A 13,867-nucleotide genomic window follows, 5' to 3' on the forward strand; every position below is an offset into this window, starting at 1 on the left:
CATCTCAGAGCATAGCCCTCAAAAGTCAGTTTACCATGTCCCAAGGGCAGCTCTCCCTGGGAAAGTGGTAAACCCATCATCCCTGGCATTTCTTGGCAATGCTTAGAGCAGCCAAGAAACTGCCGGCAATGCCCAGATAGGGCCCCTGGCTCTTGACATATTCTGGGATGAATGAACCACAAAGCGGACCAACACCTGCTTCCTTAACCCATTCACCTATCACCTAGAGCTGAGCTAATTCTAGCTATAGGAAATACATCGCCACAGGACCCTGGCCTCTGTGAAAAGCCACAGACAAGTGGACCTCTGAGTGCAGCAAAGGTGGGCTACTGAATGTCAGTTGGGGCGCTGTGGTCCAAGAAGGGCCCAGCTTTGAGGTTATTGAAGTGCAGCGCTCAGGCCCAACGTCAAGGCTTTGAGGCAGAAACAATACGCTCCAGCTTGTGACCTGGGCCCCTCTGAAGCCTGTCACAGAAACCCGATCCAGCGTACCAAGTCTCTGGCGCTTGTTTCCACAATAGAACACTGTTTTGGAAATCTTGGCTAGTCTGAGTGGTTCCAGCAGGGAAGACAAATGCCAGAGAATTTGCTATGTAAATAAAAATAAATAATGAACCAGCTGGGCCTGTGTCCCAAGTCTGAGCATTTTCCTTTGAAAGGGTCCTTCAATACACAAAGAACCTCTTCATTTTCTGTTACAGACAGCAAAGCAGAAGGCAGGTGCTGGCAGGCTTCCAAGTTAAGTAAGGGTGACATTAAGGGGAGACCCAGGATCTACTGGGGCACAGGTTGTGCAGGGAAGGCTTAATGGACTCTCCCTGGGTGGATAGCACTGTCCTCCTCAGTCTAGAGCTGGGCAGGCACCACAAGGGCATGTATACTGTGGGGGTGGGGGTGGCAGGCTCAGGTAGCCAGCAACTCTGCCCACCAAATGGGTATGGACCAAGCACTGGTAGGAGGAAGGACTGGATCTGGAGCCTGACCCAGAGCAAGCAGTGTGCTCATGGGGCTGAGCACTCACGGCTCCAGAATGGAATCCACTATGCCAGCCGTGCTCTTCCCAAGTTCAGCCCCAGCCACACAAGAAGCCCCAAGCCCTGGCTCTGAAAGACCTTCTGTGCCATCCGCAGCTCCTGCTTCACAGACTGGATCTGGTTGCGGAGGTCACTCATCTTCAAGTTGGTGGCTGCCAGCCTGTCCTGCAGGGCCTTCACCTCTGGGGTCTCCGGCTGGGTGGGAAGGACAGGAAAGTAGTCATTTGTTGTCTACATGGGAACAATAATCATAGCCCCCTTTTATCCAAGTCTGTGCCAGGCACTGTGCTAAGTGTTTGACATGGAGTAACTCATTTAATCCTCATAAACCCCTGTGAGGTAGGTTCTCTTGTAAGCCCCTTATAGATGCAAAATAGAGGCTGGTGGAAGGTAAGTCCTCTACTTGGGCTATCTGGTTAATAAAGGTGGAACCTGGATTTGAATCCTGGCAGCTTAACTTTGGGACTGAGCTTTTTGCAGAGTGTTGCACACACACACGTGGGAGCATGCCTTACCATAGAGGTGAAGCATCTGGAGAGAGCAGCAGGCTCCACGCCTCCCAGACACTTCCTGAGTGTGGACCCTCTGCTGTACTCAGAGACTGGCATCACAGCTAATCCATCTTCACTCAGAATAAAGAGGAAACCACCTTACTCCCAGAAGGCAAGCCCAGCCTGGCAGCAGAGCCACAGCATCCTAATTCAGGATCCGCCTCTCCCAGATTCGTCAGCTTGGGCCTTGGTTTTTTGACAGCTGAGGGGCCTTGGGCTCTCTTTCCTAGCAGTGACCACTTTAATTTCCAAATGTTCATCTCTGTGGCTTGCAGAACTACAGCAAGCATGAAAATTACCTGCTGGAACTCTTAGCAGTGTCTTTTTTTTTTTTTTTTTTTTTAACCCAATGTTTTATTTAAACTATCTGGATGGAAATTTTTCTTAAATGGGCTGACTACCTCTCTGTCTTCAGTAGACACTCCTGTGACTCATAGATATTTGACAAAGGGACCTTCAGCCGATTCAAACCCCTTCCATAATGATGAAAATAAGGCCCAGAGAGAGGAGGTAATATGCCTTCAGGCATACAGCTGGTTAGGGTGATGCAGGTGGGATTAGAAAGAACACTGGTCCTTCCCCTGCCCTGGCTGACTCTTCCAATTTAAGCTGCTGCTAATGCTGGGCATCGTGGCCACAGGAACGTTGGTTGTCAGGCTGAGCATCCCATCGGGCAATGATGCTGAGGCCCTCTGCTGCTGCCCCAACAGGGCAGAGCAGCTGAACTTCAGGAAACAGGGATGGTACTACAGTGGCTTTCTGACCTTTCTCTATCAGGCACAAACAAAATCTCCTGTGAATGCTAATGTGAAAGACAGATCCAAGTATACTGGGTCCAGGAATTTCCATAGACCAGGAATTTCCAGAGGCTCTGGGCAGCCCAGCTGAAAACCACTGGCCAAAGAAACTAGACATGGACACCTGGTCCAGAAACCCTGGCCTCATCCAGTGTCCTCATCTATGGAAAGGGTATGCAAATACTTCCCTGTTCCGCTTCCTCAGAGCACCAACATCAGGCTAAAGAGAACAGCCAACGTGAACAGAATATGCCAGCTGGGAACTTATATGAAGCATAAGTGTTATCTTTATTTTTTTTTTTTGAGACAGAGTTTCACTTGTTGCCCAGGCTGGAGTGTAATGGCATGATCTCAGCTCACTGCAACCTCCGCTCCCCGGGATGAAGCGATTCTCCTGCCTCAGCCTCCCGGGTAGCTGGGATTACAGATACCCGCCACCATGCCCGACTAACTTTTTGTATATTTTTTAGTAGAGATAGGGTTTCACCATGTTGGCCAGGCTGGTCTTGAACTCCAGACCTCAGGTGATCCAACTGCCTCAGCCTCCCAAAGTGCTGGGATTACAGGTGTGAGCCACCATGCCTGGCCATCCTTTTTTTAAAAGTAAATTTTGTTCTGTGTTCTTCCTCCTGTTGGGCCACCTGCCATCCCTGCATACTCTGTTGGGTGCCTGCTTCTTCTCCTGTTAAATGTGTGGCTTTGAATCTGCCCTGGGTTGGGAAGCAACACCTCTCCACGCCCTGCCACATCCCTGCCCTGCCTGTCAGGTCTCCAGTGCCATGAGTCCCAGTGGCCCTGACAGTGGGGGTGCTGAGAGCTGTGGGAATACATGTGCTTCCATATGGCTGCAGTGACCCTGCAGCATCTCTTTGATTTGCTCAGAGCATGGAAAAAGCATAAAGATTGGATCTGACTCTAGAACCTGGGCAGTGATGCCCTGTCCCAGTCTCATTTTCTCATCTGTAAAATGGGGATATGTAATGCCAATCTCCAGGGAACCCGTGAGGGTTGCTAGGACAATGCATGTCAAGGATGCTGTTTGGGGCAGGTCCTGATGGAGGGCAATGCTGGCAGGCCTAGCTTGGCTTGAGTGGGCAGCTGGCAAGTGGGCTGAGGGCCAGATGGTGTTCTGGAGAGGGCTGGATCAGGCCCCATCCTCCTGGCTTAGGCAGCTGAGCTAATCCTACCTCCAAGCCATTTCAGAGTTCTTTCTGCCCAGAGTGAAATTCCACAGGCTTTGTCGGGGACCTGGGTATGGGCACACTCCCTCCCCTACCCGAGGCTGTTTTCTTTGAGAAAATAACTAAAACGCAGTCCATGGGGAGCAGACAATGCCAATGCCGCTCACATCACAGCCTCCTGAAGCCCCAAGCAGAGGGAAGGGTGTTCAGCTCTACTCTGGAATGTGCTTTGGAGGCCTAGGGTTGGAATGTGGATTGAGCCTGCAGGCTTCTGGAGTGTGGCTCGGGCTTGGGCTGCTCTGAGCAGCCTAATGAGGGGAACATTGCTTTTGCTCTCAGGAGATGCCAGGGAGAACACGTGGTGCTGATGAATTGAGACCTGCAGTCCATCACACACTCTTCTCTCTGGAACCTGGAACCTCCCATGCTCCCTGTGGCCACAGAATAAAGTCAAAACTACTGCTCCAGCTGCCATTCAAGGGCTCCCTCTATGGGTGACTTCACCCAGCTTTTTTGGCTTATATTCCCCTTTTCTCCCTTGTGAGCTCTGGGCTGCAGTCAAATGTTATCCAGCTGACACTCAGTTCACCTTCCCCATCTTCCTTCTCCAGTAAGGCCAACTCAGGGATGCCCTCCTCCGTCCCACCTTCTAGCTGCAACCTTAATGGAGGGTGGACTCCCCTGTGAGCTCAGAGCACAGGGGCCATCTCTGAAGGCCCTGTCCACATCCTGCCTTCGAATGACTCCTCATTCCTCCTCTGGGATTCTCCATAGACAGAGCCTCTGTTTTTGTTGTTGTTGTTTGTTTTGTTTGTTTGTTTTGAGACAGAGTCTCACTCTGTTGCCCAGGCTGGAGTGCAGTGGCGCGATCTCAGCTCACTGCAACCTCCGCCTCCCAGGTTCAAGCGATTCTCATGCCTCAGCCTCCCGAGTAGCTGGGATTACAGGCGTGTGCCACCATGCCAGGCTAATTTTTGTATTTTTACTAGAGATGGTGTTTCACCGTGTTGGCCAGGCTGGTCTCGAACTCCTGGCCTCAAGTGATCTGCTGGCCTCAGCCTCCCAAAGTGCTGGGATTACAGGCGTGAGCCACTGCACCCAGCCGAATCTCTGTTTTTGATTCCCTGTGTCACAGGGCTTAGAAAATCCCATCAGGCTGAACAAGCAGTTTCCTATCCAGGGCAGCCCTAGTTGGGGATGTGGAGGTGCTCAATGTGTGGAATAAACCAGGGGCAGCTTAGCAGTGTCCTCTGAAGCCATGAAAGGCCCTGAAGAATACTCAGTCCAGCCTCTGTAGAGGGCAGAGCCGCTCTGCTGCCTCCCTAGCAATGAGACAGGTTTACACAAGACTACTCTTGAGGAGGCACATTCACCCCCGAACCTGAGGGGCCCATCACTGCACAGCGAGGACTGAATTCTCCTCAAGGAAGGCACAGGGCAGTCTGATCCCAGTGTAGGCAGCAGGGAAGATAGGGCTAGAAAACAAGCACCTAATTGGGAGTCCTGGGGCTTGGCTGCCTCTCTCACCAATTGGCCTGGCTTCCCAAGAAAACCCTTGGTGAAGCCTCCTGGAATGTTCTTTAGACTCTGATGCTATTTACTGTCTGGTGTGGGGAAAAACCAACCCACTAGGTCAGACTGACTTCCTTTCATGGAGCTGCAATTCCCACCTCTTGAGTTTCATGAACTGTCACTGGTTTAGTAAAATGGGCTCTGGGGAACAAGTCCCCATTTCCAATAGCCACTTTTACTCTGTAGATTTGGAGCTCTATGAAAGGGAAAGTGTTCATAATATGAACTGCCCCATAAAGAACAGGATTCCACTGGGCAGTGGTGAGCTCCCTGTCCCTGGAGTAAGGTGGAAGCTGGATGTGTCACCAGTGAGGATGCTGTACAGGAGATGGCTGGGCTGACAGTGGGCGGTCAGTTGGACCAGGCCTTCCTTCTTGATCCTGAGGCTCTAGTGTTCCAGGGTTCTCAGGCTCCTCCCAGCCTTCCTTACTGGAGACAGAGTTGGAGCTACACCCTCCATGGCTTCCGACAGGACATTCTTGGCCTCAGGCCATACACTTGGTACTGTTCTCTGACGTCTGCTCTGAGGATGCAGCAATGGTAGACAATGGGCACCTGGCTCAGCAGCGGGGTTGGGGGTTGGGGGTGGCCCCCAGGTAGAGGTACCTACACACGTGTGGAGGAGGGGAGGCCCAGGCCCACGGCTGCCCTGCAGACTCCCCAGCACAGAAGAGAATTCATACCAATGCTCTGTCTCCCATCTGGGCCCTCGGTGGCTTGGCTCCTGCGTCGGTGGCTCCCTTGGCTGACAGCCTGGTCAGGGCTGTCTGCAGCTGAAAAAGCAAACCTCGTGCTTAATACTCTGCTCAGCGATTGTGCAGCCCAAGGAAAGCACTCTGGTGCCTTGTGTGTGTGGTTACCTATGTTGGTGGTGTGTCCTTTTAGCTCACTTTAGGATCATTAATGGAAGAATTCTCCTTTAGAAACCGCTCTGGAATGGAGAGGGCTTAATTGATTGTCTGGCCCATTCCCTAATCGCACTATAAAAGCAGTCCAAGGGTTCACTAACAGCTTAATAAATAATGATGCTACACCCATAATCTGTCTCCTGAAATTCCAACAACAGCCTAGGAGGCGGGGCATAAAAGAATGATGGATTTCAGGTTACAGATGAACAGATGAGGCCAGAGACACCAAGAAGCTTGTTGGAGGGCAACAGAATTGAATTTAAAATGCAGCACCACCATATACTGCGTGACTTGAGAAAGCCTCTTAACCTTCCAACTTCAGCTCTTCCAGCTACATATGGAGAAGCTAGGGAGGTTCCCTCTTGCCCATGCTGGGAGTCCCCTCCAGAGGAAGAATGACCAAGGCCCCTCACTTCCCGCTCCAGCTCCTGGATGCGATTGGTCAGCTGCTTCACCCTGGTTTTTGCACCCTCTGATTCTGCCATCAACAGCCGGTTCTTTTTGGATAGCTCCACAATTTTGGTGGCGACCACGTCTCCAGCTACACCAGCTGTCCCTAAAATGAAAGGAATGGTGAGGTCAATTAAAAACACAGGCATACACATCAAACTCATGCCCCACCACCAACAGCACCAGGGCCTTAAAAGCTAAAGCTGCTTGGCATGAATGCTCATGAAGGGGCACGAGTTTAGGAGGGTCATCATATACCTAGCAGCCCTGGGACCCAACTCCAATGAGTGGAAATGCAGCCACTCAGAGGTTCAGTATGTTCTAGGAAAATGATAAAAACAGAAAGCAGAGTTTTAATTCTGTGAGAGTCAGGTTTATCACTCCAAAGCTTCATGACATTCTCAGTGACAGGATTACATCCATATCCCTGTAATTTTGCTGTGCCCTCTAATGAGCAGGATGTAGTCCCCTTGGGCCTTCTATGACTCTGGGCTCAACCATTTGGCTTGCTTTGGCCAATGGCATGTTAACAGATAAGGTGCAGATAAGGTAGAGGTTTAAAAAGCACTCGTGCAGTTAAACTTGCTGTGTTTGCTTCTGCCCTCTCCACAGGAAGAACATACCTGGCTGGCTGGTCTCAAGAATAGAAGAGAGACATGTTAAACAAAGTGGAACCAACCTAGCCAAGCCTGACCTAGATCTGCCAATCCCCAACCAACCCCCAGATGTTTAAGCTCAATACATGCTTACTGCTGCAGAGATTATGTGGTTGTTTCTTACACAGAATTTGGTGGTAACACCTACCCAATAGAAAGGCATACATTCATTTAGCAAATATTTATTTTCCACCAAGTGCTGGGTCCTCTTGGTATTAGGGATTCAGTGGTGGATAAAAAAGACTTAGGGAGTTTACATTCAAGTAGGGAAGACAGATAATTTAAAACATCAAAGAAATAAATATGTATTCTAATATGTAGGAGGAATAAGTGCTAGGAAATACACTGCAGCTGGACAAGGGGGTAAGAATGAGGGAGGTGATGCTATTTTAGATGGAGTGGCCAGGAAAGGCTCTCTGAAAAGGTGATGTGTGAACAGAGACCTGAGTGAATGAAGTGAGGGCTCAAACCATGAAGAGTGCTCTCACCTAGGAAGACACTAGTATAACACTGACCAATGGGATTTTCAATATATATAGATATAATACATATAAAAACTGCAATAGAAAGGGAGAGGTAAAGGGACCTGGATGATGGTAAAGTTTCTACGTTCCATTTGAAGTGGTAAAATATTATTTACATGTAGACTATGAAAAGGTAATATGTATTTTGTAATCACTAGATCACTTAAAAACTGTACAAAAAATACAGTAAACAAACAAAACCCAAAAGCAATCACTAAAAATCCAGCCAAAAGAAACCCATCTATCAACTCTCAGTAGCCTGTCACTTGCAGCACAGTTTAAAAACATAAATGGAGGTCCGGCACAGTGGCTCATGCCTGTAATCACAGGACTTTGGGAGGCCGAGGCAGGTGGATCACAAGGTCAGCAGTTCGAGACCAGCCTAGCCAACATGGTGAAATCCCGTTTCTACTAAAAATACAAAAATTAGCTGGGTGTGGTGGCACACACCTGTAATCCCAGCTACTCAGGAGGCTGAGGCAGGAGAATCACTTGAACTCAGGAGGCAGAGGTTGTGGTGAGCCAAGATCGTGCCACTGCACTCCAGTCTGGGCAACAGAGCAAGACTCCATCTCAAAAAAAAAAAAAAAAAAAAAAAAAAAAAAAAAAAATTAAAAACATAAATGGGCTTGTCAGATTTTCTCTTCAAAATGTGAGAATGGAAATCAGAATGGTGACTTCAGAGTGCAGACCGGATTTAAGTGGTTTTCAGGGACACTTAGAGCTGGCAGTCAGATGAGGCCATGACCAAGTCTGTGTTTTGGCAAAGATTGCAAGAGACAGTTAACAACGAGAGGGGCTGGGGAAGAGGGAGTAACCCCAGATCTGCTTCCCAGGTCGGCTGGGTGGAGATGTGTCTCCTGCTCCTCCTGGAGCCTATCAGCTTCTCTACAGCCTTGCAAAAGTGCAAGCAGCCCTTTCCACAGTTGAATCCATAGCCAGGCTGAGAGTGTAGGCTTCTTTAGCCAGGCTTTGTGTTTTTTGTTTCAGACAGAAAAGGTCAAAGAATGGAGGGAGGTGCATTAGGCTACCATGCGTCTTTAGGATACCAAATTCCCCTTTCTTTGTAATTCAGTATTGACTGACCAGAGCTTTGGTCCTATGAACGTACCTATCCTCAAACGCATTTACTCTCAAAGGCAAGGAGGGATAGTCTGGTAGATGTTGAGTCAGCCCTGTTGCTCTCTGTGATTGGTGACATCTATAATACTTTCTGATTTATTAGCCATTTAATTGGCTAACCATTGAATTGCTCAATGGGTGTATACATAACAGAGGACAATCAAGTCCAAAGTCCCCACTACATCAGCAGGGCAAAAGTCAAACTCATAACCACAGAGATATTGGCTCACAACCACAGATCAAAGGTCATTACCAGACCTGCAAAGCCAAGGTCCTCACCAGACTCATGGGGCCACCATGAGATCTCTACCAACACAGCTAAGGTGTAGCCCAGACTTACATGGCCAAGGCCCAGCCCAGACCTTGTTGGTGGTTGGGTCCCATGATATCCTCCCAGAACAGGTGACTTCCCTGTCTCATCTACCTTTCTGGAGCAGCAACAGCAGGTGCTGTAGACTTCATACCTGGCTCTACTGGGGCCTTTTTTTTTTTTTTAAAGACAGGATCTCACTCTGTTGCCCAGGGTTCAGTGCAGTGGGGGTGATCATAGCTCACTGCAGGCTGCTGGGGCTTTTTTATGTTCACAACATAACATGTGAGCCAGTATACCAAGGAGAAATGGACCCTGCCAGCCCTTGAACATGCTGTGAGCATGATGGCGAACGCTTGTCATGAGTCCCATCTAGATCACCAACACTGCCTATGACGCTTGCCTGCTGGCCCTGCTGGCCCATTTTTAAATCCCTCATTGCTCCCTGTGCTCCCATTTTCTGGTGGGCTGGCCTCCCTGGGGCTGCTCTTTTCCTCTACCCTCTTCCTCACTTCCAGGACTCCTCTGGACAAGCTTGAACAAAACTGACCCTTGGCATTCTCTTGGGCACCTGGCTCCCTAGAACCTGCTGTCAGCCCTGTCTGAAGTCCCTGGACTGCAGGAAAGGACTGTCACAACAATAGTGGAGCTACCTGTGAAGGCAAGTCTGTCCTCTTCTATTTTCTTTTTGAGGTGTTTGATTTCAAAGTCCCTCTCCTTCAGCAGCTTATACAATCGCCCGTTCTCATCCACTGTTTCCCTGAGCTCATTTCGAAGGTGTTCAATCTCATCTTCAAGCACCCTACATAAGGCAAAGGCAGAATTAATCCTCCTCCAAGGCAAAGGCCCTGGTGGGCAGGGGTCAGTCCTCCACTGCCTAGGTGGACAGACGGACACGCAGATGCAGACACACACGTGAAAGAAGAAAGGTTTCAATGTTGTTCATTAGCTGGCTTCAATAGGGAGTTATAAAAAAAAAAAAAACCCACTCAGAATTCATATTTCTTTTAAGCATCCATGGAACATGCATAAAAATATATTACAGGGCTGGGTGTCGTGGCTCACACCTCTAATCCCAGCACTTTGGGAAGCCAAGGCAGGAGTTTATGACTAGCCTAGGCAACAAAGAAAGACCCTGTCTCTAAAAATAAAACAAACAAAAAAAATTAGCCAGGCATGGTAGTGTACACCTGTAATCCCAGTGACTCCAGAAGCTGAGGTGGGAGGATTGCTTGAACCCAGGAGCTTGAGGCTGCAGTGAGTTATCAACCTGCATTCCAGCCCAGGTGACAGTGCAAGATCCTATCTCTTAAAAAAAGTATTATAGGCTATAAAGGGAATCTTAGCAAATTCTAAATAATAACATTATACAGACTATTTTCTCTAATGGCAAGTGACTGTTTTAGAAATCAATAATAGGCCGGGCGCAGTGGCTCATGCCTGTAATTCCAGCACTTTGGGAGGCCGAGATGGGCGGATCACAAGGTCAGGAGATCGAGACCACAGTGAAACCCCATCTCTACTAAAAATACAAAAAATTAGCTGGGCACGGTGGCGGGCGCCTGTAGTCCCAGCTACTCAGGAGGCTGAGGCAGGAGAACGGCATGAACCCGGGAGGCGGAGCTTGCAGTGAGCCGAGATCGCGCCACTGCACTCTAGCCTGGGCGACAGAGCAAGACTCCGTCTCAAAAAAAAAAAAAAAAAAAAGAAATCAATAATAAAGCCAGGCGCGGTGGCTCAAGCCTGTAATCCCAGTACTTTGGGAGGCCGAGACGGGCGGATCACAAGGTCAGGAGATCGAGACCATCCTGGCTAACACGGTGAAAGCCCATCTCTACTAAAAAATACAAAAAACTAGCCAGGCGAGGTGGCGGGCGCCTGTAGTCCCAGCTACTCAGGAGGCTGAGGCAGGAGAATGGCGTAAACCCGGGAGGCAGAGCTTGCAGTGAGCTGAGATCCGGCCACTACACTCTAGCCTGGGCGACAGAGCGAGACTCCGTCTCAAAAAAAAAAAAAAAAAAAAAGAAATCAATAATTAAAAAAAGAAATAAAACAAGAAAACCCAACACTCATCATATGTTTGGAACTAGAAAAACACCCTATACTCCTAAATTATTTGTGGGTTAAGAAGAAATCATAATATGTATTATAAAGCATTTAGAATGGATTGACCACAGAAACTGTATCAAAACTTGTTAAATGCAGCTATAATTAAGGCTCTAAGCTTCCTTCTATCACTTTAGCTGCATTTTACAAGTTTTGCTATAGCTCCTGTGGTACACGCACACACACCCCTGAGAGATTTCAAACTTGCATCTACCTCTTCTCAAAGTTGTTTTTCGAGTTTGGCTCCCCTGTGTGGAGAAGGCTGAGGCCATCTGAGACCTCCAAGGGCTCCTCTGGGTCGTCAGCTCTGCTTTTGAGGCTCAGTTCTTTCTCCCTCTTTTTCTCCATCTGCTTCTGTAACCGTTTGTGCTGCATCTCCTGCATTGCCTTGAACTGGAGCCGCAAAGTGTTCTGTGAGGCTTCATCTGCTGCCATCCTGCCCTAAGTATCAGAAAAGAAACCTGAGCTGAAGCAAATTCCACATGAGCACTCAGCACACAGTCCACCCTGTCTGTGGCCCCATCCCTGAAGTTTACTGCTTTCGCGTTGCATGTATGTCCATGCAGAAGCTTGGAAGCCCCAACCTCAACTCAGATCACTAGAAAGCCAAGGTTGAGCTGAGCATCCTCCCCAATTCCTGAACATGCCAACAGATTGCACATGGCATCAGAATAGTCTCCATTACTCAGACTCAACACTTGACTCTTGCCTGTCCCTTAAATCAATAGCTCTCAGCCCTGGTTGAACATTAAAATCCCCTAGGAACTCCTATATAGCAATGCCTAGGACCATTTCTAGACCAACCAAATCCCAGTTTCTAGGAATGGGGCTTGGCCATCATTTCTTCTTTTTCCTTTTAAATTCAGGTATAATTCACATGCAATAAAGTACATAAATCCTGACCACACGGCTCAGTGAATCTTTCCATAGACATATACCTCTGTGGTGACCACCCAGATCAAGGTATAGGGCATTTCCAGTCCCTGAGCAGGCTACTTTGTGCCCCTTCCAGTGAATCATCCCCCAAGACAACCATTATTCTGACTGCTACCATTGAAGATTAATTTTGCCTGGTTTCTTTTTAGTCAGTCTATCAAAGAATAATTTATGGCCGGGCGTGGTGGCTCAAGCCTGTAATCCCGGCACTTTGGGAGGCCGAGAAGGGCGGATCACGAGGTCAGGAGATCGAGACCATCCTGGCTAACATGGTGAAACCCCGTCTCTACTAAAAAATACAAAAAACTAGCCGGGCGAGGTGGCAGGCGCCTGTAGTCCCAGCTACTCGGGAGGCTGAGGCAGGAGAATGGCGTAAACCTGGGAGGCGGAGCTTGCAGTGAGCTGAGATCCAGCCACTGCATTCCAGCCTGGGCGACAGAGCGAGACTCCGTCTCAAAAAAAAAAAAAAGAATAATTTATGTACAATAAAATATACCAGGCTGGGTGCAGTGGCTCATGCCTGTAATCACAGCACTTTGGGAGGCCAAGGTGAGTGGATTGCTTGAGACCAGGAGTTTGAGACCAGCCTGGGTAACATGGCGAAACCCCATCTCTACAAAAAATTGGCTGTGGTGGTGCATGCCTATAGTCCCAGCTACTTAGGAGGCTGAGGTGGCAAGATTGCTTGAGCCCAGGAAGTGGAGGCTGCAGTGAGCCATCATTGTGCCATTGCATTTCATTCCAAGTAACAGTGAGACACTGCCTCAAAAAAAAAAAAAAAAAAAAAAACCCACCAATTTTATGTGTACAAATGAGTTTTGACAAATATATTCACCTGTGTAAATCACTGCCACCATCATGAAAGAACATTTCATCACCCCAGAATCCTCCAGGTGCCCGTTTGCAGACAATTTCCCTGCCAATCCCAATCCCAGGCAAACTATGGTCTGCTTTTGTTCACTCCAGTTTTGCTTTTTCTGGAATTTCATATAACTAGAATCATATAGTAGTTAGCCTTTTGTGTCTGGCTCCTTTTTTGCTCAGCACTACCTTTTTGAGATTCATCCATGTCATTGCATGCATTATAAGCTCATTCCTTTTTATTACTGAGTAATATTATGTTGTTTAAATAAACAACAATTTGATTGTACATTCACCTGTTATTGGACATCTGAGCTGTTTCCAGTTTCGGCTATTATGAATAAAGCCATTATGAACATTCATGTATAAGAAGGTATTTGTGTGAATGTATGTTTTTATTTCTCTTGGGTAAATACCTAGAAGTGAAAATTCTGGTTTATATGGTAAATTTATGTTTGACTTCACAAGAAACTGCTAAAATGTTTGCCAGCGTGGCTGTACCATTTTACATTCCTACTAGCAATGTATAGGACTCCCGGTTGCTCCATCCTTGTCAGCATTTAGTCTGGTCAGTCTAAATTTTAGAGTTTCTCGTTAGTATGTAAAATGGTATCTCAGCCGGGCGTGGTGGCTCATGCCTGTAATCCCATCACTTTGGGAGGCCGAGGTGGGTGGATAACCTGAGGTCAGGAATTCGAGACTAGCCTGACCAACATGATAGAATCCTATCTCTACTAAAAATACAAAATTAGCCAGGCATGGTGGCATGTGCCTGTAATCCCTGCTACTCGGGAGGTTGAGGCAGGAGAATTGCTTGAACCCAGGAGGCAGAGGTTGCATTGAGCCGAGATCACGCCAT

The 13,867-nt window shown here is 48.2% G+C and overlaps 1 protein-coding gene across 1 annotated transcript in view; it reads right to left on the minus strand.

The window, feature by feature from the left end:
- The window catches only part of CCDC13 (coiled-coil domain containing 13), a 61,216-nt gene that overhangs the window by 35,492 nt on the left and 11,857 nt on the right, over positions 1-13,867 (minus strand). Inside the window, exons 2-6 of the mRNA XM_010374329.2 lie at positions 11,426-11,652; positions 9,759-9,907; positions 6,457-6,599; positions 5,819-5,908; positions 1,113-1,229 (exon numbers count right to left, since the gene is read on the minus strand). Of these exons, the coding sequence (XP_010372631.1) occupies positions 1,113-1,229; positions 5,819-5,908; positions 6,457-6,599; positions 9,759-9,907; positions 11,426-11,646 (720 nt within the window). The 5' untranslated portion in view covers positions 11,647-11,652. The remainder of the gene's footprint in view (positions 1-1,112; positions 1,230-5,818; positions 5,909-6,456; positions 6,600-9,758; positions 9,908-11,425; positions 11,653-13,867) is intronic.

This window comes from Rhinopithecus roxellana, chromosome 1 (assembly GCF_007565055.1).
Source record: "Rhinopithecus roxellana isolate Shanxi Qingling chromosome 1, ASM756505v1, whole genome shotgun sequence".
Taxonomy (NCBI): Eukaryota; Metazoa; Chordata; class Mammalia; order Primates; family Cercopithecidae; genus Rhinopithecus; species Rhinopithecus roxellana.